We start from the raw sequence: 27,578 nt of genomic DNA on the forward strand, positions 1-27,578 counted from the left end.
GTTATGTTGCTGAAATTTTGGAAAAATGAGAGGATAAGACAGGTGTGCTTTCTTGGGAGCTGCATGGTTGACTTTAATGGATGATCAAAATGGTCCTCAATTCACTCCTTTTCATTTAACTCAAAGAATCCAGATAAATGTTCATGTGTTCAAGAAGATTTTTTTTCCAGCAGCGCATAGTCTTTATGTTCGGGCCAAGAAGATTACGAGAGATCCTGGAATGTCCTTTGCTTGTTGTAATTCCAATGATTAACTATGAAAACTCATTTGATGTGCATGTATTTGTCCTTATCTAAAGTTGAGCACCATTGAAGTTTCTGGGAATTGAGTCAGTCAAAAGTTTTGGGTTCTTGCACGTGTGTTCGAAGGTGTTCTTAAAGCATTAAACTTGGGTATCCATGGCTTTCTCTTATCCGGAGTTTCATAGAAGAAGTGATGAAGATGTGGAAGACTTTTTAGAAAAGATGGAGGTTGCGTGCATTAGCAACCAGATTCATGACTCGGCGCAGATGTTACGCCTTCTCCAAATTTGTTTTAAGAGTGATGCACGAGTCTGGTCCAAAGCATTTGAAGAGGAGTTGCATGTGGCTGATCCGCCTGTAAGATTGAGTTGGGACAATCTAAGGTATGGATTGGAAGTGGAGTTTGTGAAGATAGAAGATCCTGAAAAAGTGTGGCAAGAAGTACAGGCTTTAGTGCAAAAGGAGGGTGAGCCAGTAGATGCCTACATACGCATGTTTTCATTGGCATGGGAGAGGATGTGCAAGGTCTTAGCACCATAGGTACCCCCGCTTGACATGATGAAGAAGGACAGGTTCTTGGCTGGTCTTTGGGAGAATATACGTTGGAGAGTGGAGCTAAAGAAGCCTAGGACATATGAAGATGCATTGGAGGTAGCAAGGAACAAAGAGTGGAAGCTGAGAAAAATGAGCTAGCTAGGAGTAGAGTCTTTGCCCATGAGGTCTGAATTTCAACCTATAGAGTTTTTACAAGGTCGCATGCTAGGGGTTCATCATGAACCAGTGATTGTTGTTACTCTTCAGGTTATGCCACCAGTGGTCACTACAACAATGCAAGATGATGGGCTAAGGCAAGACATGAGGCAAGTGGTAGATTTGATGAAGAATCTCAGTCTTAACATGCTAGGTCAAGTGGGAAATAATCGAGGTCGAGGGAGGTTTGGAAATCAGCCAGGAGGTGAGGAAAGACCCATGAATGGTGGTGGACAAAGCAATGGCAGGTTCTGGAGGTAGACGCCCACATGTTATAATTGCGGAGAGTTGGGCCACATCAGCCCACAATGTGATAAGCCACCAAGGATGGGTGGACATGTATCCATTGCCAAGACAGGTGCTAACTAGGTCAAATGATTATGGCATTGAAATTAAGGGAGATGAAGGAACCAGTGGATTAACCCATGAGGAAAAGGGAAAGACAGTGTAGCCACCTTGGAGAAGACATCAAAGCTAGAGGATACATTAGTGATGCCTATTGGGAAGAGGACCACAGAGGAAAAGGAAGGAAGAAGTGCCCCAGGTCCTAGCAAGAAGGGAAAGAGCCATGAAGGCGAGGATGTCAAAGCCAAGAGGAAAAGGAGAGCTCGTCGCAAGTTTCATGTTTCAGATTTTCCACTAGGGGATGGGCAATTAAGCTATGACTTGCAGGAGTATCTGACAAGCAGAAAGACAGATGTTACTTTTGGGCAGTTTATAGAGATGGTGCCTAAGCTAAAGCGACAGTGGAAGAGGATGGTTAACCTAATGGAGAAAGAGTCAGAGAGAGGTTCAGTAAAGGTGTTGGGAATGGATGAGCTACCAGACATTTGCCCAATTGTAGATGTGGCATAAAAGAAAAAATCTAGGACAAGGTTATGTGGATGGTGGAGCCCAAATATGTGTCATAACACACTCATGCGTTGAGAAGATGGGTCTCAGAGTGACTGGGGTGTCAGGGCTTCGGATTAGATTGGTTAACTATCAGAAAGTAAAATGTTTGGGTGTTGTAAAGAGCTTATAAGTGGAAGCATATGATGCAAAGGCAGTGGTTGATTTTCATGTGATGCCAGCGAGGTTCGGAGCATATCCTATTATATTGGGTAGACCATGGGTACGTGCAGTAGGAGCTGTTCAAGATTGGAGACGTGGTACTATTAGCCTCTATCGAAAGACAGGTGCCAAGAAGCTTTACAATATGGACACAAGGAAACGGTTGGAGGAGCTTTATGAAGATGAGGATGAGTCTAGTGATGAAGACTATTCCACAATGACTGATAAGGACAGTGATAGTAGTACCAACAGTGATGAGGATGCTGATGTTGCATTTCTTTTGATGGACAAAGGAATCTAGGAGCTTGGTGTAGTCGCATTTGCGAATGAGGTTGAAGATGAAAATGAAGGGCCTTATGAAGTGATTGAAGGGCTAATGCAGACCAAGGTTGAATCGTCAAAGAAGCAGGAATTGATGACACAAATGATCAGTGGAGAGCTCTCAGCTATGGAGAAGGAGATATATTTGCACATGCTGGCTAGTTTTCCTGATCTGTTCATTACTTGATATGAAGAGATCAGAGGGTTCAAGGGTGAAGAGATGCATATAGAGCTGAAAGAAGGTGCTACGCCAGTGCGGCAAAGGCTAAGAAGGATGGGCCAAGAGTAGATGGAAGCCTTGCGGGAAGAGGTGGACAAGCTATTGAAGGCAGGGTTCATAGTCCCAATGGAGACAACAGAATGGGTGAGTCCAGTAGTAGTCAATCCAAAGAAGGATGGGAAGTGGAGGATTTGTGTAGATTTTAAACCTTTAAACGCAGCCACTAAGAAGAACCCATATCCTCTTCCATTCATCGATCAGATCTTGGATTCAGTGGCAGGTTATGAGAGGTACAATGTGTGTGATGGTTTTTCAGGCTATTTTCAAGTGAAGATTGCTCTTAAAGACCGTACAAAGACAGCTTTTATTACGCCATGGGGCTGCTATTGTTACACTGTATTGCCATTTGGGTTGACAAATGGACCATCCTTTTATCAAGAGAGAGCAAATTGGGTATTGGCACCATTCATTGGTAGTTGTGTTAAAGCTTTTATGGACGACTTCTGTGTCTATAGCAGTAGGGCTGAACACCATGAGAAACTGCAGATGGTATTGGCTCGATATGATGAATGTGGAGGACAACTAAATCCAAAGAAATGTCATCTAGCACAGCCAAGGGTGAAGTTATTGGGCCATATGGTGTCAGAAAATGGCATTGAGGCTGATCCAGAAAAGGTTAAGTCTATTATTCTTCTTCCAACACATACGAGTACAAAGCAATTGGCAACCTTTATACACAAAGTGAAGTACATGGCACGGTTTATTCCATTGTCTTCTCAGCCTCTTTATCCATTACAAGTGGCAAAGCATGATCCATTGCAATGGGATGACAAGTGTGAAGAAGTGTTTCAAGAGGTGAAAGAGGTGTTAGGGGGGTTGTCAGCCATGCAGGCTCCTGATTGGGAGCAAGTGTTTTATGTAAATCCATCAGTAGGGGATGATGCCATTGGAGCCATGCTATTGCAAAAGGGAAAGAGAAGCCATTATATGAGGCCAGTGTATTGTGCAAACCGAGTGAAGTTGGTAGTAGAGAGAAAGTTCTCGGAAGTAGAGCTAGTGATGGCCAGTGTAATATTTGCTTGTCGACGATTTCGTCATTACTTGCTACCACGTCCTTTTGTTTTCTTGACGAGTTATGCTTTTTTGCCACAATTAATTAATGGCACTAACATGTCAAATGTGGTGAAGAAATGGGTGATTGAGTTGCAAGAGTTTGAGTTCTCTTTTCTAGTGGAAGACAGTACAAGGGCTACCCTAGCCGATTTGTTGACCTACAAGGAGAATCTCCTTATTGTTAAGGAAGAGGTGGTGAGAAAGGTAGTTGAAGAAGTGCCACAGATCAGCAATGCACATGCGTTGTTCTTTGATGGCTCATACAGAAAGAGCCATGATGCAGCTTCAGGGGGTATAGCACTCTACGATCCGGTATAGCACTCTACGATCCAGAGGGGAATCTAGTGTGCAAGAGAGGGTTCAAATTGGATGCTCATAGTAACAATGAGGTTGAATATGCTACTTTGGAAGCCGGATTACACATTTGTTTGAAGCATGGGGTTCGAAGGTTGAGCATAAAAGGTGATGCCTTGTTAGCGGTGAAGCAAGTGCTGGGTGTGTGGAAGAGCAAGAACAGCTCATTGAAGGAAATGTGTTTCAGAATTAAAGGACTGCTAAAAAAGTTTGAAGCATGGAGCAGCAGACACATTGAACGTTCTCTAAATGGAGAAGCACATGAAGCAACTCAAAGCATGATTGGGGAGCTATTTGTGTTGAGGACCACTTTACCTCTTTATCATTGCCGGGAAAGTTTGGCTCAAGAAGAGGAGTTTTTGCTAACAGGAATCATTCCAAAGGAGATTCAGAAGTCTAAGAAGTATGGCTTTGTGCGTAGAGCATACAGGTACAAATTGATTGGTGATGTCTTGTACATGAAAGGGATTGATCTTGTGTTGAGATGTGTACCTTGGCGGGAGGAGTTTATAGAGTGTTGGAATACAATCATGAAGGCACATGTGGCGGCCATTTTGCTCTAAAGATCACTTTGCATAAGATCTTGCAAGAGGGGTATGTATGGCCTAGTTTGCACAAGGATGTTCACCATTGGTGTAGGTCTTGCAATAGGTTTCAAGCATTTGGGAAGAGTGTTGAAGCCAGAGCTACGAAAAACCATTATGGCCTTTGATGTGTTTGAAAAGTGGGGGATTGATGCAATAGGCCCATTACCAATCACAAGCAGGGGCAAAAGCTATATTTTGACTGCAGTGGACTCTCTCTCTAGGTGGACAGAGGCTATAGCGGTAAAACAGATCACTGCAAAGGATGTGGCAAAATTTGCGAGGAAATATGTTGCAAGTTTGGCGTGCCACTAGAGCTACTTTCGGATAAGGGGCCAGGATTTAGAGCTAAAGTGCTAGATTTTTTATGCGCGAAGATGAAGATTAGGCACCAGCATACCACTCCTTATTATCCGCAGTGTAATGGCTTAAATGAAAGATTCAATGGTGAGTTGGTACAAATTCTTTCGAAAGTGACAGAGCACCAAGGAAAGAATTGGGATTTGGAATTGCCTAGTGCATTATGGGCTTACTGTACTTCGGTGAAGACATGTACAGGGTTTACTCCATTTCATTTGGTATATGAAAAGGAAGCACTATTGCCTGTGGAAGTAGAGTTGCCTGTATTAAAGATGTTAGAAAAGTTGCTTGGGCCGCCTAGTGATGCATTCAAAGAGAGGCTTTTGCAGTTACAAGAGGTTCAGCTGGATAGGATGAGTGCATTGGAACATTATGGGCAGATGCAGGATAAGGCTTTGGAAAAGATAAATGAAAAGGTCAAAAGTAAGGGTATCAAGAAGCATGACTTGGTTTTGCGCTACAACAATAAGCTAGACAACATCTTCCAAAAGAAGTTTCAAATTAAGTGGGAAGGCCCTTTCAAGGTACTGGAGTGTTTTCCGAATGGTACATATCAGTTGGTTAACCTGGATGGGGTTCTACATAAGTCAAGGGTAAATGGATTGCGTCTTAAATTATATCATGCCAGGTTAATGATGGTGGAGCAAGATGAGCTGTCTGTGGAGCACGTAATGTGTGTGAGGGATGAGGAGACTTGTGACGCTGCGAGTCTCATATCGCTTTTTACTGGTGCTTGGGCAAATTATGTCAGGAGTTTTCTGGAGCAAGGGATTGCGTATATGTACATACACATGCATGGTGCATCGAATAAAGAATTGCCCATTTTCCATAGCCAGGTGGTTACGTGGGGTCCACATGTGTACAGGTAGGACAGCATGTACATAGTGCATCGATTTTCACTATTACCAGTATCAGTGTGTTTTTTCTACAATAATGAGGAGTTGGTAGCGCGTAAAACTTATTGAGGAAGCTATCCGCGGGCCGACGACATGATGTAAGCAGGTGCGTCAGATGGCATCTAGTGGCGTCAGAAGGTCGAATGGGGTCAATACCTACACGTGGATGAGTACGGGCACAACGTTGGTGTTTTCTTGTGATAATTATGCAGAAAGGTCATCATGAGGACCATATTTTGGGGCCACTTCACGTGGTTGCGAGACACATTATTAGAAAAAGCTGAGTTCCAGGTGTGCGGATGATGCAAAAAGGTGACAACTATGCACTGCGAGGTTAGTTTTTGGCATGTTCGGGGTCCGTTTGAGGTCATCTAAAAGGCCAAGGGTACCACTAATAAAGCTAAGTGTGGGAACTGAAAAAACAGAGAGAAGACCAGCAAAAACGTGGAGGAGAGGAAGGATTTGAGCAGGTGTGTTTTTGGGGTTTTTGGAGCCTATTTTGGCCGTAAACTACTCATCCGAGGTCGGATTTGAGCACTTTGACATTGTAGGCTGGGGTTTTGGGCAGTTCCGGACGCGATGGCGTTGTCCATTTTGCCAAATTCCTCCCTCTTTTTCTGTTGTTTTGGCTGTGTAAGTTTCTCCTATGAGCGAAGCTTCTGCTCCAGTTGTGATTGTATCTGGCTTATTTTACCCATATTGTGTGAGCTATTTGCCCCATTGGTGTTGGCCCAAGCTCATTTGTAAATAAACATAAGAAATTCTTCTCTTTTGAGCTGAGTTGTTTGGGTGTGTGTGTGTGTGCGTGTGCGTGTGTGTATCTCTCTGTGTGGAGTGGGTAAACGGATAGTCTTTCTCCTCTCACTCCATAGGTGTGTTCCCTGTCTGGGCCAGGTGTGTTGTGTAAGCCGAGTGGTGCCCCACAGTGTGTTTGTGTATCTTCCCAAGAGTGTGTGTCAGGTCGTTATAGAGGCGTTCTGTGTGTTTCCATCCCTCTCACAACAGAAAGTACAAAGAATAAAGAACCAAGACTAAAAATCACTAAACCACTAAGGAAATGAATGTAAAGCTGATCCGTAGTTGAAATGAGACAGAGGGAAAGGGGGGGGGGGGGAGGATGGGTTCAAATGAAATCTCTCATTGGCCCCTGTCGAATCTCATCAACATTCTCCATGGTTAGTACTCTGGTTGGGCGTCTTGCATGTCGAGCTAGAGTGATCTGGATCTTCTGCTGCAGCCTTCGTCGATGGTGGGAGATCCCTCGAGGTCGTGGGCGTCTGGATTTGCCTAGCTCAATGGCTTGATCAATCAACGTACCTCTAGTGTGGGTGGGCTCTGAGATCTGTTGTGATAACTGCTCCTTTGGCTCTCTCCTGGCTGGTGTAAAGAAATTTGTGATCTGTCTCTGAGACTGTCGCTCCCTTGATCATAGTTACCAGGAATGGGAAACCGGAACGGGAACGCGGAACGGGAACGCCGAACAAAATGCCATTCCCTGTTACAGGTACTCACGTTTGAAACACGGAACGGGGATTCGGAACGGGATCTTGGAATGGGAACGGGGAACGGAGACCTGAAAACGGCCATTCCCTGTTACTATGCCCTTGATGTCCTCAGCTAGCTCTCCCTAAGTCTGTGCATCTCTAGTAGGAACAATCCTAGACACCTCTGATCCTCGTATCTCATGACTCTAGAGAATGGTCCAAAAACCTCTCTGAACAGACAGTGGAAGCAGCCTTGTATCTCATATTACGCCAGGCAATGACATGTGTAGTGCAGCTCTGTCTCTGGCTCTAAGCGACATAGGTGACATATCTTGGTCCCTGCTGGTACCCCTGGAAATCGATTGGTCTCGATCTGGAGCAGGTGTGAGGATGTGCGTATCTGCCCAATAGCGCATCGTATCTTGGTCCCTGTTTACTAGATTGTTTATTTGCGCAGGCTGCAGTTGTGAAACGAATTCATAACCGTTCTCAGCGCTGGGCAATCTGCCTTGTTGCTTGCTTGGCAAGCTCTTAGGGATGGTGCCCTCCAGTTCATTGCTGCTGAGAAAGGCAAGCAGAGCCCCGTTTCATCGGCTTGACGAGGGCAAAGCATAGGAAAGGCGGTAAATTTCTTTTTTGCTTTCCCTTCGCTGCACTAATAATTGGAAAAAAAAACTCTTTCATTGCATTGTTTCTGGCCGATACCAGATTCGTACTCGAATGCGTTTCCGGAGGCCCGCCCCTGTAACGCGGTCGCACAGTTCACTTGCGTTGATCAGTAGTCTTGCCACTCCTAGCGGGTTCTATGCTGCCACCTCTTGCATTGTAACCAAATCTATTTTTAATTGGGCTGGTACCCTTGGAAATCGACTGGTCTCGATCTGGAGCAGGTGTGAGGATGTGCGTATCTGCCCAATAGCGCATCGTATCCCATGAGATAGGTGCGTATCCATGTATGCACGCCTAGTCACAACACCGTCCTCCGTGAGTTGGAGAAGATGCTCTTTGTAAAAGGTTATCTTTGTGCCCAACTCCTGTGTCGGTTGTATCCATGTGCTTCTGGTATCTAGTTGAATGAGATCCTGGCGTTTGAGTCTGGTGATCTCTTTCCGTGTGAAAGACAAGGGGGAGTATTGAAATGGAGGCAATCTATCCAAGCTGAAACCATGCTGTCATCTGTCCATACCAACATGCTGTATTGCCTTGTAGCGTTAGTTGTCGAGATGACTCCAGGGCAAGAGGCCTTAGCCCGAATCATCCGAGTGATCATAGAGACCAAAGGCCTCTCCATATATCTCCATCCATCTGTGCTGCCAGATCTCCCATGATGGTCTACTGAGGGTCCCCATACCTCAACTCCGTATAGCATAGCTAAAGTTACTAGAGTGTCAAAAAGCCAGAGCTTTGTCGGTTCTTGAAACTGAACCTGCGAACACATCCTTCTGCAGTCCTCCCAAGGCTGCATAGGCTCTCATCAGTCTAGGCTATGATGCTCTCCTCAGTGAAAAGACCAGTCCACTGAAAACTACCCCAAGATAGGTATATGCATCTGTTTACTCCACAGTCTCCTGGCTATACGTAAATGTGGGTGTTGACAGACAATCCACTGTCACGAGCAAATGTGCGCAAAGCATCTAAATGACGCTGCATCCCCTCTGCAGAGTCAGAAATCAACACAATATCATCAGCATATAGTAACAACGGAATCCATGTCCCTGCTAGTTGTCTCCCTGACGCTCTACATAGTCTTGAAAACTCATCCACATACATCCCAAAAAAGAGTCGGAGATAGGGGGCATCCTTGCTTCACTCCAATAGTGGAGTGGACCATGTCAGACATTCCCTTAGTAGTGCGTACCCGCCTCATCACTGTCCTATATAAAGCCAAAATACCCCATATCAACTCTATAGGCACACCCACGTCCTGTAGTTTGCGTATAAGTCTGGCTCTCGGTACTGTGTCAAAAGCTTTGCGGAAATCCACAAAGCTACAATAGATCCTCTTGCCATGGTGTCTACCCTCCTCAATAATAGCTCTGAGTGTCGGAATCTGGTCAAGAGTGGAAAAACCTCTCTTGAATCCTGCTTGCCCTGGTGCTCGTATGCCCTCTCGCTCTGCCCATCTACTCAGCTCCTGCTCAAGAACGGATGCATACAGCCTATGTGACCAACCATGATGGTGCGATAATTCCTGGGAATCATGGGATCTCCTGACTTGAAAAGAGGCACAATCGTAGACATACTCCAAGTCTCAGGAAAGCCTTCATACATTGCTCGATTAAACATCATAGCAAGAAGCTCTGCAAGCATATCTCTGGCATGGATGAAGTGCTCTGCTACCGGACCATCATGATCATGTGCTCTCCCTGCCTTCATCCTGTCAATGGATTTCCTTACCCTCTCGGCAGTAAAGAAAGTGCATGTCTCAGGGCATGTCTCTAGTGGATCCAGCAAAGGTGGTTGCCCTGATGCTGTGTAGAGAGATGTGGCATATTCCCCCCATGTCTCTGTGGAGGTGACGGCAGGTGGTGGTGAATGCTCATGGAATAGCCTCCATGCTTCGCCTCAGTCTTGACTCATAAATAGCTGATACAGATCCCGTTCTAGCTGGGATAGATGAGCCCTTTTCTTTCGTCGCACTAGGCGGCGAAAGATAATACGTGACTGTCTATGTGTGGTAATACCCATGAGCAATTCCCTCTGTAATTTGATCCTTGTCTCTCTGCACTCCTCATCATACTAGCTGTTCTGGGGCATGCTCCTAGATCGTCTCCGTGTAGTATGGCTGTGGGGGTATGCCTCTGATGCTGCATCATGGAGCGTCTCTGCCAATATTAGAGTGAGTTCATCTAGTGGCTGTCCCGGCTCTTGAGTGCATAGCTGCCTGTATATCTCATCCATATACACAGAATCCGTCTCCCTCACGAAGGTATACCGAGTGTGTGTGGGACCTCTCCCAATGGAGCTGTGCTGAACTGAAACGTAGTGAAAGACAAGATAGCGTGATCAACTGCTACTCCAACTGGCCTAGTGCCACCACGAAGTCCTGAAAGAATGGAATGAAGCCTGGCTGGGCCATAACATAATCCACTGTACTAGCACCATGTCATTGTGGAAAGCATCTAAAACCTCCAGCTGTAGAAAATCTTTGTAGGCCATTCAAAATGGCCAATCTATGTGCAGTTCCTATATCTATCAAGTATCTGCCATACTCAGTGTATTCATCCTGTGATAGTCTGGATAGGCCCATCTCTGTAACGTCCAGCTCCCTAAGCATCTCCTCGGAAGTATCATAAAATACTGTCTGGTGATGGGCAGTCCTAGCATTGAAGTCCGCTAATATGATAATGTCACCATCTCTGAAAAACTTCAACAATGTCACTTGCTTTTTTCTAGAAAGAAGTCGTGAAGATTATGAAATCTAAAACTAGACCCAAAGGTTTCCAACTTTCTAGTAAAACCTTCAATAGTTGGTGTGTTGGCTTGTTTTGTGTCTATTTAGAAACATTTTACTTGTTTCGAGTTTTCATTTTGTTTCAGGGAATGAAACGGGTTTTCATGTGACTATGGCATTGTGTGCATGTTTTGATTTCCATTTGGTTATGGCTGGCTAAGTTGATCATGGTCTCTTCACTGTATAGCCATGTTCATACAGGTGGGGTAGCGTCGTTAGGTTTTTGCGGAGGGGTTCTTGCATTACACCTGTTATTACTTTAATTTACTAAGAACCTCTAGAGTTTAGGTTCATTGTTTCTTGTTGAGTGTAGGCTTTATTTCATTTGGTATATTTGGGAGCTTTTAATGTGCAATTTGATTCCATCCACAGTTTTTCCAGGGCATGAAGGAGGCACTGCTGTGATTGTTTTTCCAGGCTATGAAGGAGGCACTGCTGTGATTGATTTTTGGCTTTTGATTGGACAGGATGGCAGGCCTGGTGCGGCTGGTGTTCAAGCATCCCCTGTTATGTCAGGTCAAGTGGGTTTTTTGGGCTCGAGTTCTCAGCTCTCTCAGCAGCAGGTCACGATCAGTGTTTTTGAACTGAAACCTTTTTTTGCTGCTACTCATGCAGAGTGTTCTAGGCCTTGTTTATAGGCTATTTTGTGCAGTTTTTAGTTTTCTATTTAGGGTTACATTTTTATTGCTGTCTTTATTTCATTTAGAACATGCTGGTGTGTTTCTGATCAAACAATTTGGTCTGTAATTGTACATGTTATGCCATGTTTTCAGGGTCCGCATGACTCACCTCTTCAAAGACCAGTTCAAGCATATTTAAATCAACTGCCTTTGCACCAGCAGGCAATGCAGCCCACCATTCCCCATTCGAATCAGATGCAGCCAGTTCAGGGAATACCGGTAGCGCAGCCGTCTGACAAGAGGGGTCAACAGCTTGTCCCTACAGGACAGTTTCCCTCTGTGCAGCCAACACCACAATCATATGGAGCAGTTTCTGTTTCTCATCATCAATCACAGCAATTTGTACCTTCTATTCTGCATCACATGTCAGGGCTTCCCACCCAACAACTCCCATTGCAACCTCTACAGCAACAAAATCCTCAACAAAGTCAGCAGCCTATTATGATGCCAATGCAACAAGGGCAACAACAAGCTCTTCCATTGCAACCGCTTCCATCGCAGTTGCAGCAACCGATGGTAGCAAAGGAGCAGCCTCATCCATCTCAGCTGCAGCAGCAGACAGTTAACGATACAGTGCAACAGGTATACTCATAAGTGGTCGTGAGTTGTATGCATGTGGTTCATATCTATGTCTTTTTCTCATTGTTTTGTTTACAGCCTTATCTGCAGCCTTCTCAGATGACGACTCAGCAGCCTCTGGCAGTGGGAACTGGAACTGTACAGGTATCTCTTTATGTTTCTTACAGAATTATGTAGCTGTTTGGTTTGCAACATGAGCTTCCTTGCTTACATTAATGTTTGCCCTTGGTACAGCAGCAGGTGGTTGCCCCATTAACAGCTTCTGCTGTGGCAGTTTCTGCTACTCCAGCGCCAGTGGTGGTTACATGTGACTGGACAGAGCATACTTCCCCGGAGGGTCATAAGTATTACTATAATAGTTCAACAGGTGAAAGCAGGGTAAGATATTTGTTATGTGCCTAGCTTTGAGCTCTCTATACGGACTTTCTTTTAACATTGTTTTTGGCTTTTAACATTGTAGTGGGAAAAACCAGAAGAATTTGCTGCGTATGAGAGACAGAAGCTCCAACACCAGCAGATTCAACAACAGCAACTTCAGCAGCAGCCTCATCTTCATCAGCAGCAGGAGATACAAGTTCAAGCTCAACCGCAGAGTCAGCAATTGCAGCCACAACTTTTGAATCTTCACTATCAGCTTGCCAGCCAACAGTCTCAGCCTTCAATGCTTCAGCCTTATACTCAAAATTTACAATCTTATCAGCAGCAACAACAATCACAAATGCAGCAAATACAGCAGCATCACTTTCAAATGCAGCAGACTCAAATACAGCAGCAGCAGCAGCAACAACAACAACAACAGCAACAGCCACCAGCCCAGCAACAGCCACAACCTCAAGCATCTCCCGCAGTATCGTCAGTGGTATCATCATTATTTTTATCTTATAGTAAGAAAATAATGCACCATGTCGCAAATTGTTTTAAAGCAATTTGTTCTTGAAGTCTTTATTCTATATTCACACACTTGTTTAGATGCAGTTTTCATCAAGAGTCTCAGCTTGCTCATTCGTTTAGAAAGTGCTTGGACTTCTCTAGTGTGTATGCGCGCACTAGAGACTCCACCACACACATCTCATTTCTGATGGTTCCTGGCTATAGAGTTGATCCCAGAAATGTTTCGGGATGATTTTTTACTGTTAATCTTATTATCCAATGAGGACTCTTTCCAGTTTTATACATCAAGTTGTTGACTAGTTCTTACAGTTTTTTTGAAAGCATTTCCTTATCACCAAGGACTTGCGAGCTTAGTTCTGGATGAAAGGGATTACAGGCCATTTTTCTTTTCTCATCTCTGGGAAGAGTGAGAGGGGGAGGGACACAGCTTTTAAAGGTCAAAACAACATATAAGGTCAATGTTATCTGGTGGGTAATTATCTGATGACCCTTCAATGGCATTGTTCCTTGGGGTCGTCACCCTTGCCCAAGAAGGGGGGGAAGGGGTACAAGAAGGTCGTAGTCTTGGCATGTACGTAGGGCGCACAAAACAAAAGAGGGGTCTGAACCAGGGTGGCTAGGCTGTGACCCTCGTTTTCAAGAAGATCCCAGTACAAGAGGCATGTTCTGTTATTTTTTCGGAAGGGCCAAGTTGAATCTCTAGTTTTGCACCCTTTAATAGTTGTTAAGTACTGAAGCTAGCGTGAATGACTTTAGTATTGTATGGATGCATGCAGCCATTCGCACAACCAACTAGTGGAGCAGCCTATCAACCTGTTCAGGTAGACCCTGTCTCAACTAATGGGTTTTATTGGTGAATGAGAGTATTGCTAGAAAACTAAATTGGGATTGCAATCTTATGCTACAGGCTTATGCACACATGCAGCCTGCAGTCCACCAGCAACTTCCACAAACTCAACAGGTATTTACCGTAAGAAACACTGCATATGAATGGTTATTCATGCATGCATTATCTTGCTTTTGTCAAAATGGTTTATTATGCAAATGTAACTTGCCTCTGTCTGAAACTAGCCAATGGGACCACCGAAGGGTGGTAAAACAAAAAATTGAACCAGTAATTGCGGTCTTGATTTCCCTGTAGCCTTTTGACACAAAGCTGGTGTGACCTGTCACCTGTGAATGGAATCTAATGCTTCACCTGTAGTGTGTCCAGAGGGGGATGGAGAGAACCACACCAGATTGGCACGGAAGGTTGGTGTCCCTTTCGGCGTCTTTTTTGGGCAAGAAAAAGATCCTTCCATTAGTTAATAATAACTGCCCAAAGGCTACAAACCACCTCTGCGAGAGGGCTACATTAGAAACATGGGGAGACTCTCCCAGTGAGAAAACAAAGTATGTACAATGAGGGCTTAGATCACGAGATGGGAGGAGGAGAGAGCCACATTGGTGGTGGCCGGTAGTGCCATCTAGGCACACCTTGAACCATGGTGAAGGGCCTTGGGCGCCATAGTCGCAAGGAAGCCTTTGCTCCCGCATGTTGTCGGAGCTTCCCTGAAGTCTCTCAAACTGACCCTTGAGTGTATGAATCAGTTTGAATCAAATGTCATGAACACTCTCTGCCGGTGGGACAAGTCGAGCCTCGAAGATGTGAAAGCAGCGGGCCCGCCAGATGAACTAGAATGTCAGGCCGTAGACGAGCTCCTAACACCACCCTCGATCACTGCACCACTCCTGATGGATGAGCTCTGTGGCAAGCTGAAGTGTAGGTCAACCCCCCTGAATCACTATCATCCTGCTGGTAGAAGCCAACTCAAAATGGAGCGTTGGACCGTGAGAGTGGACAAGGCTGCAACACCCCAATTGTACTGTTGGGTTGTGGAAAGCCAAACTTGCTGTGCCATGGGGTAGTCCCACAAATAGTGACGTTGACTCTACAAGGGATGTCCACAGAGTGCACATGTTGCCGAGAAGCCGTTGTGTACCAACCAACTCTCAACTGCTGTAGCCCTATGCACAACTAGCCACTGTAACATGATAATTCTCCTCGGTTAACTGTTGTCCCACAACCGCTCCTAAAAGCCTGACAAGAACTCGGCTGTGAGACCCTCCTCTTGCTAGTGAAGTGTTGCAATTGGGCGAGCCTCGCTCTATGTTGCGAGTATGTGTCACCCCAACGAGCTGTGTACCAAAAAAAGGAGTCCCTCGGTGATTGATTGAAGAGAAAGGATCCTGCCAGAACCACTCTTCTGGGTCCCATTGCACTCGTATCAAAAGGCGGCACTCCCAAGCCCAAAGTCGCCAATGTCCCGACTCAAGATCTGTTGGGTCACGATCTATGACACAAGTCCTCCCACATATGCCCACAACTTGGATCCTTTGAAAACAATACTCTGCAACCTGTGGTGCCTCTACTGAGACTCTGTGAAGACGACCCTCTCCTTGACTCTCGAAAAACTTGTGGGGTTGTAACAGACTTGGCACTCCGAGTCGAGAATCTACCACAACACACGGGAGCAAACCAAAAGACTAAACAAAACTGAGAGAGAGACGACACGGCATGGCGTAGTTCCCTGCCCAGAGAGATTTGTCCCTTATATTGGCGCCCCTTTTCGGTATTTCTTTAATATTGATGCTTCACAAAGTACAATGTACGAGGGTCCTCGTCTCAGCAGTACTCCCAAGCGTATCGGCTTGAGACTCAAGCCCTGGCACTGTATTTATAGGTCATGGGCCTTCCAAAAGCAGAGTACATGAAAAGCCTCAAGTCTAAAAGCATCTGAGTCCCAAAAGCTGGTGTGAGGGCAGCCAGCATAAATCGCGGAAAATTGTATAGGTGCCACGTTAGCAGCCAGTGCAAATTGTGGAACGTCCGTACAACTCCACACGATTTGGGGTTCGTGGCTTTATTTTAATCTCTAGTGTCCCTATAGGCCGTGTCAGAAGGGAGCCCATAAATTGGAACACCCTTATAGAATCCTTGGTCTTCATTTTCAAGTCTCTCGACTAGGCTCTGCAAGTTGGTATCAGTTCTCTGCATCTTTCAATAGGGCTCTGACCCCTCTCTGTCTTGAGTCTCTCCTCTAGGTCGTATACGTCATCACTTTGTGACATACCCCCCTCTTGAAAGAAATGTAATCGCGTTCGATTACGCCTGCAAAACCAACATAAGCCAGCAACTAGTTTAGTAGACACTGACTCTAAGTAGCCATACACTAGACCACATATCCACAACTCGTACGACCATAGTCACTGAACATTTATATCACATTCACATCACCATCCCCGTCGGGATCTTAGATGAGAATCATGATCATTGTAACGTATTCAGGTATCACATCCAGACCGCACCAATCTCTAGCGGATGTCTTGATTCACTAAATCTTGTGACTATCATATCCACATCACCTCTCATGTGAACAAGACTGAAATGCTGCAGTCGTTTTGTCTTTCAAACATGCACTTAAACATTCAAGGAATTGCCATTTCAAAGTACTTCTTTTTGATGAAGTCGTACAACAAAATACTGTCAGTCCGTCAGTATCCCGGAAATCTTAAAAGAAATGAGCGACTCTAATTCATTTGGGTAATCTGTGACAAAGAAGCGTAGTAAGTCCCCTCTTGTGCAGTCCGCACTGCACCAGATTCAACTCGGTAGGCCATGATCATTGGGTAAATGTTGGAATATAGTTACCGGGACTGGCCATTTTCAATTCTCCGTTCCCCGTTTCCATTCCACCTCCCCATTTTGAATCCCGGTCAGTGTCTTAGATGTGAGTATCTGTAACAGGGAATGACATTTCATGCTCGTTCCCGTTCCCGTTCCCGTTCCGAGTAACTATGTGTTGGAATAGTCAAAGCTAGACCAAAAGCCTCAAGGTAAAGCTTTAAAATCCGAGGAGTATCTGCTAGGTCCTCCTCCTCCATCCATCTCGCATCCAATGTTGGATAGTTCTTGAACTTGACTAAATACCGGCGTATCAGCTTACCTTTCAGGTTCGTTTCCTTCTGAGCCAGTATTTGTTTTGGAACGAGAATCTTTACTCTCTCTCCAGTGACACGTCACCTTTGAAAGGTTTCAACAGATTCACATGATGCATTATGAATCTTCCAAGTATATGGTAACTTCAGTCTGAAGGATACATCATTTATCTTGTCTTGAATTTTGAAAGGGCCATAGTATCTGATACTCAACTTAGAAGAAGTCACTCCTTACCCTTTTGCTTTCGTAGGCGTGCCTTCTCAAACCGTAGAGGTATCGAATCATCTTCCTTCAACTGCATGTCACGTCGATGCTTGTTCGCTGCCTTCTTATGCCTTGCTCAAGAGCCTCGCGCACCTTTGCAAAAGCAGACTCCAGATCCTGAACATACTGATCTGCTTCAAAAATCTTATTTTTGGTGCTTAGAATAGATGGAACCATGGTGCCTAAGCGCTCCTCCGTGCAAGTGGGTTGGCGTTGCTCCAGGCCACTTCGTAGTTGCTCCCAGGACCTACTCGTAGCAAAGCGGTCCTCCTAGACCTTGCTCAGGCCAACTTGACACATCTCTGTAAAACACCACCTGATGGATGGTCTCCAAGGGCCGCCCTTATGAGGGACTCGAACACGAATCTAGTGTAGCAACAACTCCTTCCAGTCCTCCTCCGCTAGAAGAAGTCCTCCGACCACAAGCTTCCCATGGAGGGCTCTGCTATGCCGTGCTTGATCGATGATCCCCTGCCCTCCTTGATAACATGGCAAGGTGATGACCTGCCATAACACTTCGGCCCAAGCTGGTTGGGTGCCCTTACCACAAAAAATCCTGATTAGCCTCTCTTGCTGGGTGATGCAGGAGCTTGAAAAGATCCAGCAAGACATGATGTACCACATAGTAGCCAAGAGCACCTGGTTGGCCACTACAACTCTGCCTGCTAAAGAGAGTTGTGCCAAACTCCAATGAAGCAGTTTCCTCTTGAAGGAGAGGAGGTGAGGAGCATTTTGCTGCTTTGGAGACAAATCCAAGCCAACCTGATTGCCAAGATAACGTACAGAAGTCCTTGGGGGGATCTATATGAAGCTCTCTCCCGACGATTAATCAGGTGTAGGAGCAGTGTCGAATCCCATCCAAGGAGCCTCCCTCCTTGGGAATAAGATTTATCAGACCCTCACTCATGCTGTCAGGCATCTCACCAATGTGCAAAATGTGTTGGTTGGGGCTACAGAGTTCTGAACTAAGCAGCTCCCAATACTCAATAAAAAGTTGGGAGTCAAACCATCCTCCCTTGGGAAGCTACCTCGGGGGAGTGCCCTGAGGGCCTCCTGGAACTCCTCAAGCTGGAGAGGCACTCTAGTCTCTAACGCATCTGTCAGGAGACGGGCACCACTTGCGAATACAAAAAAACAGACTGATCAAACTTTTAGCACTTAAATAACAACTGAACTGAAAAGAGAAAGAGAGAGCGCACACAACACGAAAGTTAGATTTTCTTCAGCTCCAGATGCTTCACACACTGTCTACAGGCTTCACACACTCATGTGCATTGGCCCTTGGTTGTGGGTTGGCCACTCGTAGACCTGCTGGACAGGGATCTTAGGCACACTTATGGTTGTTCAGCACATTTCCCACTTTAGACCTGTTTTGGTCACATATTCCCCCATTTATATTGAAGGGTTATATTTTTAGGTCATTGGGCTATATTGAGGATTATTGCCGGAGCAGCCCTGTTCTCCTATATATAGGAGGGGGGCCACCCTCATTGTCTTGTCTCACACCATGTAGCCATTTGGAGTTATTGGGCTGCCAGCCTTTCCACCATCTGCTTCATCTAGAGGATGAGAGAGCTACCTCCTGACAGACTTACGCGTAGAGCATTTGAGGCAGCTATACAGCTATCAGAGAGTGGGCATGAGAGAGCATGGTACTCACAGGTCAGAGCATGGTTTGAGGGACACGGTCTTGACATGGAGAGCCTACCACCATTCCAGTACGACCCCCACTCACCATATGTTCACCTCTCTCGCAGTGAGAGGAACTTGGTATTGAGACAGGATCTGTGGCAGCTATACACTAGGAGAGTCTGGGAGTCACCTGGCTTGGGGACGAGGATGTCAGATTACAGAGACCAGTTTCTCACCATGTTGTCTGGGGGGTTCATACAGAGACCACGCTACATGGACACATATATGCCACATAGCTCACGGGTGGCGATTGGTCAGCTGAGAGTGGCTTCACACAGGTTAGAGATTGAGATCGGGAGACATACTGGTGTTCCCAGGGAGGAGCGAGTCTGCAGAGCCTGCACAGAGGAGGTGGAGAGTGAGGAGCACTTTGTATGTAGATGCAGAGCATACACTGAGATCAGAGGCAGGTATGAGGCCTTATTCAGAGGACAGCCCACTCTCCGAGAGATCATGGACTCTCGAGATCAGAGACAGCTTTGACGTTTCTTACTAGAGATACAGAGCCATCGGGACACACTACTACAGCCACACACAGCTACACAGACAGAGGGGAGACAGTCGCAGCTCACAGACTTCTTTCAGAGGATTGCCGCCCCTCCCTCACCAGACACTCAGAGGGGAGTGACACTCCCACAGGCGGAGGTGAGCCGAGCTAGACGACGACCACGAGTCACAGGCTACAGGGGCGCGAGCTCCCACCACCGACAGATCGAGGAGATCCGAGCCCGGGAGCGCCATGCCACTGAGGAGCGAGTGGCTCAGATGAGGGCCGACCCGACAGCTTTCATCCGGGTAGCCTTGGCACCAGACCCGCCCATGTACCACATCTTACATCCCCCCATTAGTACAGGATGGAGCTAGATAGCTTGATGCATTCTCATGGTTGTACTACCTTGAGCATATAGACATGCATATACCCCTAGAGATAGAGCTCCATCCCTCCTCAGATACTCCACTACCTACATTCAGTTCAGTTTTGTATCAGTTTTGTTTCATTTGTCTTTCCGATAGACGGATGACATACACACCATGTACATTTGATTTGTCTCATAGGCCGATTTCGGCCTGACATAGACGTTAAAAATCTTTCTTTCTTTCTTTCTTTCTCTCTCTCTCTCTCTCTCTCTCTCTCTCTCTCTCTCTCTCTCTCTCTCTCTCTCTCTCTCTCTCTCTCTCTCTCTCTCAATCAAAAAAGTGTCCAAGTACAACACGCAGTTTCTTTCAAATATCAGAGTAGATTCCCAATTTTCCAATTTCTGCAGTTTCTCAAAAAACAGCAGGAAATAGAAGATTTCAGATACAACAAAACTCAGAAATTGTAGTTTTTTTTTGAAAATTGCAGAAATGGAATATGCCATGTATGCATAATGTGGAAGCTTGGGTGCGTGTAGATCTCCGCAACATTTCGTCTCATCTCGTCTGTTAGTAACGAGGAAGCAAAATGACAAGCCTGATCCCCCAGAAGACGCAGTCCAAAAGTGCAAAGAAGAAATGGTCGAGACCATTAACAAGATTAACCGCCACCTTTTAGGTACAATAAATCTGCTCGAAGATCGCGTTCTGGCCCAACAAAGCAAGATCATTGCACTGGGAGTTCGTGTGACAGCCCAAGACGAAGAGATTGCGTCACTCAAGAGGGACCTCGCAGAGGCACGATCACGAAATACACTCGGGGATGATCTTACCCTCTCACAGATCGCTCATATGCAGGAGGTAATGCCAGAGATTAGAGCTGCAAGGGAAAAAGGTAGGATTGCTTTTTATCGAGATGGAAGAGTGGTGATATTGGAGCCACTCTCCACATGATGCTGTAAGACCTATGGGACCACACTCAAAGTTGCTACTTGAAATTGTAATGGATGTATGCGTCTTGATGTGGGTGCTCTTGAGGAAAGTTTTAGTGGGAGAGACATCGTCTTCTACTCTGAGACAGATCAGGCCGCTGGGCAGACTATGCCTCACATTAGTGGATACAGATGGGAGACCGCATGTAGACAGGAGACACGATTAGAGCACAGAGGGCGGGGTTCAGGAGGAGTGGCAGTATTATTCAGGGAGGAGTTCCAACCATTGATACATATAGCTCGCAGGGATGAGCAAGCTAGGTACATGTGGGTGAGATTGAGGGCAGTGACAGACAGATATCTTTACATTGCTATTTGCTACTTTCCCCCAAAGGACAGTCCCCCTATCCTATTTTGGATGATGACATCTGGGAGTTCTGTAGAGATGGTGACATCATCATTTTAGGGGACTTCAATGCTAGGACTGCCCATCATTAGACAGTTTTTTATGATAACTTAAAGGAGATGCTGAGAGAGCTGGAGGTTGCAGAGATGGGCCTATCCAGACTATCACAGGATGGGGAACATACTGAGTATGGACGACACTTGATAGACATGGGGATTGTACATGGATTGACCATCTTGAATGGCCTACAGAGATTTCCTGATGCGGGGGGTGTTACATGCTTTCCACACAGAGATGGAGCCAGCACTGTGGATTATGTCATGGCACAACCGAGTCTCATCTCTAGTATTCAGGATCTCACGGCTGGACCGAGACTTGTTGTTATGGCAGTGGATCATGCTCTTGTGTCGTTGACCATCTCTTTCCAGTTTAGTGTAGTACACAGGCCAGAGGCAGTAGCCCCTACTTGCTACACTTTCACGCGGGAGACAGACTGTGTATACATAGATGGGATCTACAGACACTTGTGTACAGAATAGCCAGGGCGACCTCTCGAGGAGCTGACTACTATATTGACACATACATTACATGATGCAGCAGCAGAGGCATACCCACACACCCAACGTGAGTAGAGACGTCGTTCTGGGAGCATGCCCCAGAACTACTGGTATGACGAGGAGTGCCGCGAGACTAGAGCTAGACTTCAGAGGGAGGTGCTTTTTGGGGACATCACTCACAGACAGTCACAGATTGACTTCCGACGCCTAGTGCGGCGGAAGAAGATGGCATTTTTGGCTCGCCTAGCACGTCTCCTATACCAGCTATTCTTGAGTCAGGACTCACGGGAGGCATGGCCGCTCTTTTATGAGCACTCCCCTCCCCCTGCCATTACCTCTACAAAGGCTTGGGGCCAGTACGCGTCATTTCTATACACACTTCTTGGACAACCCCCCCCCCCCGCGGTAATAAACTGCTGACGTGTCAAAGCCTAAAGAATGGAGCCAACTTACAGATGATGTGGCTGCCCGAGAGCAGAAACCCTAACCATAATTTCTGCCAGACCCTAACTGTTGAAACCCTAATTCTGGAAACCCTAACCCTAAAACCTGCAAACCCTAATTCTAGAAACCCTAAGAAGAACAAGCAACAGAAGAAGAAGTCCTGCCAACTTATGGGGACCCCGTCCGATGGGGCCCTAAGTGACATAAAGGCATTAAAAATAAAGCAGAACACACTCAAAAGACTTTGCACATCAAAATATGATGATGTGGCACCTGTACGGACGTCCCGGAATTCGCGGCGGATTTTTAGGGAAATCCCGAAATTTTAGGAAAGTGATTATTTGTAGTCAGCTTTTCATATTTGATGCTTTTAGGCTTTGGGCTTTAAATATGAGCCTTGGGGACCCTCTCTGGCACTCTTCAGTGCGCAGATTGCAGAGGAGGTGCTCCCCGGCTGTTGTACTTTGCGAATCAGCAGTAATATAAAGAAATACTGAAAGGGGCGCCAAGGTTTGGGGCTAATACTCTTTGGGGTGGAATTCCACCACTCCGTGTCGCGTGTCGTCTCTCTCTCTCTCTCTCTCTCAGTTCAATTGTTATTGAACAATTGTTATTGAAGTGCTAAAAGTCTGTTCAATCTGTTCTTTTCTATTGGCACATGGTGCTCGCCTTGTGACAGTGGTATCAGAGCATCAGACGTGTGCTTTTCTGAAAGAATACCGGTCCCACAAAAGAGCAGACAGAGCTTTATTCGAGGATATCTTCGCCCTCCAACCCGGACTTGTTAGCCACCCTCACCCTTACTTCATCGCGCATCGGGCGCGCTCCCGTCTTCACCGTAGTGTCTTACAGGGCATAAGCCAATTAAGATCACTTGCAAGAGAAGGATCCAGATTTGTTTCAAGTCACTGTTTTTCTCAAAAGCAGTGCCATGCAGATGTTGATGTCTACAGCTACCAAGCAGCATACTGCAAAGTGGGGTATCCCAAAATGCTTGCCATGGAAACCCTAGCAGATTATAACTTGAAGTTTCTTGACATCTCCCAGTAGATGTCTCTTCACGAGCAGATGAACTTGGAGACCGAGTGCGATTGCTATCTTGGGACTACCATCGCCGCCAAAGAAACATTGTGTCCAAGAGCTGATGGACCATGCCGTGCTCGGCTACGACCTCATGGAAGGAACCTAACCCTAATTTTTGGTGCAGGTTTCAAGATGGAAAGTCAGTCGACTTTTCAAGCTCGACTAATGTCGAGATTGCTTTTTAAGTTTGAGTTTTGTGTGATCTTGTTTGGAATTTGTTTGAAATGGATGGTATCTGTTTTGAACGTGTTTTGGTGCCGATTTGAATTGTTTGACTCTGGTTTGATAGTGGTTTCAATTATTGGTGATTTTACTCCCGGGTGGAGAAGTGAGAAATGATGTTTGAGAATGCTTGTTCATACTCATGGCCCGGACCCTCGTGGTTATTTGCGGGGGGAGTATTGAATGATTGAAAAGTGCTGTTTTTTTTTACTTATGGCTTGGACCCTTGTGGTTATTTACGGGGGGAGTACTGTTGTTACTCATGGCCCGGACCTGGATGGTTATGCGGGAGGAGTATTAAGAAGTCTGAGCAGTGGTTACTCTCAGCACCTCCAAACGACGCAGGCTGCGGTCTGGGGGGCGTTTGGTTGTAAAAGGCCTCTATATCTCATGGCCCATACCTTTTTAGGTTATTTGCGGGAGGAGTGATGAGGGAGTCGTTGAACAGCTCATGGCCTGGACCTGGATGGTTATTTGCGGGGGGAGTGTTGATCGGCGGCTTTGTGTTTCTATGTCTTGTAACATGCATATGTGAGCATTTGTGTTGCATTGTGATGTGCCAACCATTGAATATTCCTAATTGGATGAGATTGCTTGGGTATGTAATTTTAGTGCATCAAGACACCCGTGGAAGATCAGTACGGTTTGGGTGTGATGGCTAATTTTACTACGCCGGAATATCAAGAGTTCTGATCTGGACGAAAGGAGAAGCTAACTCCTTGATCAAAAGAGCTGATAGGAGCAGCTAACTCCTTGATCAAAAGAGCAGAAAGGAGAAGCTAACTCTTTAATAAAAAGAGCAAACTGATTGTCCCTCGGAAATTTTTGAGCTAACTTGAGTTGTTTTGCAGATATGCTGTAATCACGGACGATTACTCTCTTTCAAGAAGGGGAGATGTAATAAACTGTTGACGTGTCAAAGCCTAAAGAATGGAGCCAACTTACAGATGATGTGGCTGCCCGAGAGCAGAAACCCTAACCATAATTTCTGCCAGACCCTAACTGTTGAAACCCTAATTTTGGAAAACCTAACCCTAAAACCTGCAAACCCTAACCCTAAAACCTGCAAACCCTAATTCTAGAAACCCTAAGAAGAACAAGCAACAGAAGAAGAAGAAGTCTTGCCAACTTATGGGGACCTCGTCCGATGGGGCCCCAAGTGACATAAAGGCATTAAAAATAAAGCAGAACACACTCAAAAGACTTTGCACATCAAAATATGATGATGTGGCACCTGTGCGGACGTCCCGGAATTCGCGGCGGATTTTTAGGGAAATTCCAAAATTTTAGGAAAGTGATTTTTTGGGTTCAGCTTTTCATATTTGATGCTTTTAGGCTTTGGGCCTTTAAATATGAGCCTTGGGGACCCTCTCTTGCACTGTTCAGTGCGCAGATTGCAGAGGAGGTGCTCCGCGGCTGTTGTACTTTGCGAATCAACAGTAATATAAAGAAATACCGAAAGGGGTGCCAAGGTTTGGGCCAATACTCTCTGGGGTGGAATTCCGCCACTCCGTGTCGTGTGTCGTCTCTCTCTCTCTCCCTCTCTCTCTCTCTCTCTCTCTCTCAGTTCAGTTGTTATTGAACAATTGTTATTGAAGTGCTAAAAGTCTGTTCAGTCTGTTCTTTTCTATTGGCACGTGGTGCCTGCCTTGTGACCCCCCCCCCCGGATCCATGTCCCCACACGTGTGAATTTTTCACCGCCGCTGAGATGGTGAGGAAGGCCATTGACATAATGAGGACTGGGAGAGCGTATGATCATGATGGCTTAGTGGCTGAGCACTTCATGTATGCCAGAGATCTACTAGCAGAGCTTCTAGCAGTTACGTTTAACTGTGCCATGTGTGAGGGATTGCCTGATACCTGGAGCCTATCTATTATTGTACGTATCTTCAAGTCAGAAGACCCTATGGAGCGTGGGAATTATCGCACCATCATGATCGGACACACATTGGCACGGTTGTACGCATCCATTCTTGAGCAGCAGATGGGCAGAGAGAGAGAGAGAGAGAGAGGATACGTGCAGCCAAGCAGGCAGTGTTCAGAAGAGGTTTTTCTATGCTTGACCATATCTTAACACTCAGAGCCATCATTGAGGAGGGTAGATCACATCGGAGACGGATCTATTGTAGCTTTGTGGACTTTCGCAAAGTATTTGATAGAGTACCCAGAGCTAGATTGATGCGCAGATTACAGGAGATGGGAGTACCCACATAGCTCATTTGGAGAGTCATGGCATTATACAGGTCAGTAGTGGGACATGTACGCACCTCAGAGGGCCTATCTACAGTGGTTCACTCCACTTTTGGGGTGAAGCAGGGCTGCCCGCTCTCTCCTACTCTATTTGGTATGTATGTGTATGAGGTTTCTGACTACATTGAGAGAGGTGGTGATAGAGGTGCACGATTGGCAGGGACATGGATTCCACTATTGTTATATGCTGATGATATTGTGTTGATCTCCGACTCTTCGAAGGGGATGCAACGTCACTTGGATGCTTTGCATAGGTTCTCCCATGAGAGTGGTCTGTCTGTTAACCTTGGTAAAACCAAGGTCATGGTATTCAATACCACCCCACAGTGGATCAGGAGGTCAGCGCCCGCATTCACATACGGCCAGGAGACAGTCGAGTATACAGATGCTTACACTTACCTTGGAGTGGTTTTCAGTGGACCATCATTTTCATTGAGGAGAGCAGCAGAGACCAGACTGGCCAGAGCCCATGCAGCATTGGGCAGATTGGAGAGGATGTGTTCACATGTTCAGTTTCAGGAGCCTCGGACGAAGCTCTGGCTCTTTGACACTTTGGTGGCTTCTGCATTACTTTATGGAGCTGAGATTTGGGGACCTTCATTGGACCATCACGGGAGGACATGTCGCACTTATGGATGAGGGGGACATTGAGAAGCCACTAGTCTCTATGATCTAGCGGCTCATTAGAGCCAAGGCTTCGGTGCCACGTGCCATTATCCGGGTAGAGCTAGCTGCCCCCCCATTAGTGGTGGAGGCGCTCACTAGATCTGTCTCCTTCATACATCGCATGTGGGAACTTCCCAGAGACAGATGTGGCCGCCTTGCACTTGAGTCCTCTCGACAGTTAGCCAGGCAGGGAGTTACAGCATGCTGGTATGGGGAGATGACGTCATGGTTCCAGGCGCATGGGTTCAGCATAGACAGATTGCCCCCCTTCCAGTACTCACTGGATGCACCCTCTCTGACTCTTGTACAGTCCGAGATCACCAAGCTCATCCGCCAGGACCTGACTCAACTAGACACCAGGAGGACGTGGATACAGCCAGCACAGGAGTTGGGGCACGAAGATGGCTTTCTACAGAGAGCATCTCCTCTAACTTAGAGAGGACGGTTTTGTGACAAGGCTCAGATACATGGACACCCACTTGTCTCATGGGATACGATGTGCTCTTGGCCAGATACGCACATCTTCACACCAATTGCGGATCGAGACTGGGAGATACATTGGAGTATCGGCAGAGGCCACGACATGCCTCCTGTGTGACAGGGAGCTTGAGACAGAGCTGCACTTCACATGCCACTGCCCCGTCTACTACGAGATATGTGGCCATTTCCACTGCTTGTTCAAAGAGGGCTTCGGACCACTCTCCTGAGTCATGCGGTACGAGGATTAGAGATGCTTGGGTTTGTTTGTGCTCGAGCTGCGCAGACACAGAGAGAGCTTGATGAGGGGAGAGGCTAGCCAATCTCAGAGAAGGATCACATACTTCTTTAGAGCAGACACTGGGCACTCGGAGGAGCTACTACCACAGGAGAGCTCGTCGTCTCACACCGGAGGCACACTGAGCGACGGAGCTAGGGAGATTTAGACGCCCATGACTGCGGAGGACTACACAGCATTGACGGAGGCTGCATCAGCGGATTCGGATCACTTTGGCCTCACATGCACAACGCCCGATCAGGTTATTGAGCATGGAGGAGATTGATGAGATCCGCCAACGACCGATGTTGGATCTTTTGTGATTTCTCCATCCCACATAGCTGCTTAGCTCACACATAGCGGTTTAGGATTCCATAGTATTTTATTTTGTCATTTTTTGTTACTCTGACTTTGTACCAGATCCACCACATTGTAACTTTCTGGTCTCATAGGTCACTTTGGCCTTTTGAAGACGTTAATATAACATTTATC

The 27,578-nt window shown here is 46.2% G+C and overlaps 1 protein-coding gene across 5 annotated transcripts in view; it reads left to right on the forward strand.

Moving 5' to 3' along the window:
- Positions 1 to 27,578, forward strand: part of LOC147434303 (flowering time control protein FCA-like) — a 121,942-nt gene that overhangs the window by 88,228 nt on the left and 6,136 nt on the right. For 2 of the 5 annotated variants that reach the window (XR_015185348.1, XR_015185349.1), the window contains exons 12-18: positions 11,299 to 11,394; positions 11,605 to 12,093; positions 12,169 to 12,234; positions 12,325 to 12,468; positions 12,551 to 12,974; positions 13,758 to 13,802; positions 13,889 to 13,942. Coding sequence is in view for 3 of the 5 variants with exons in the window: in XM_086490841.1 (XP_086346967.1) it covers positions 11,299 to 11,394; positions 11,605 to 12,093; positions 12,169 to 12,234; positions 12,325 to 12,468; positions 12,551 to 12,949; positions 13,758 to 13,802; positions 13,889 to 13,942 (1,293 nt within the window). In the remaining 2 variants the exon portion in view is untranslated. The remainder of the gene's footprint in view (positions 1 to 11,298; positions 11,395 to 11,604; positions 12,094 to 12,168; positions 12,235 to 12,324; positions 12,469 to 12,550; positions 12,975 to 13,757; positions 13,803 to 13,888; positions 13,943 to 27,578) is intronic. The other 3 variants (XM_086490841.1, XM_086490839.1, XM_086490840.1) reach the window with 2 other exon arrangements.

The sequence above is a fragment of the Adiantum capillus-veneris genome, chromosome 19, assembly GCF_014529385.1.
Source record: "Adiantum capillus-veneris isolate H3 chromosome 19, ASM1452938v2, whole genome shotgun sequence".
In the NCBI taxonomy this organism is placed as follows: Eukaryota; Viridiplantae; Streptophyta; class Polypodiopsida; order Polypodiales; family Pteridaceae; genus Adiantum; species Adiantum capillus-veneris.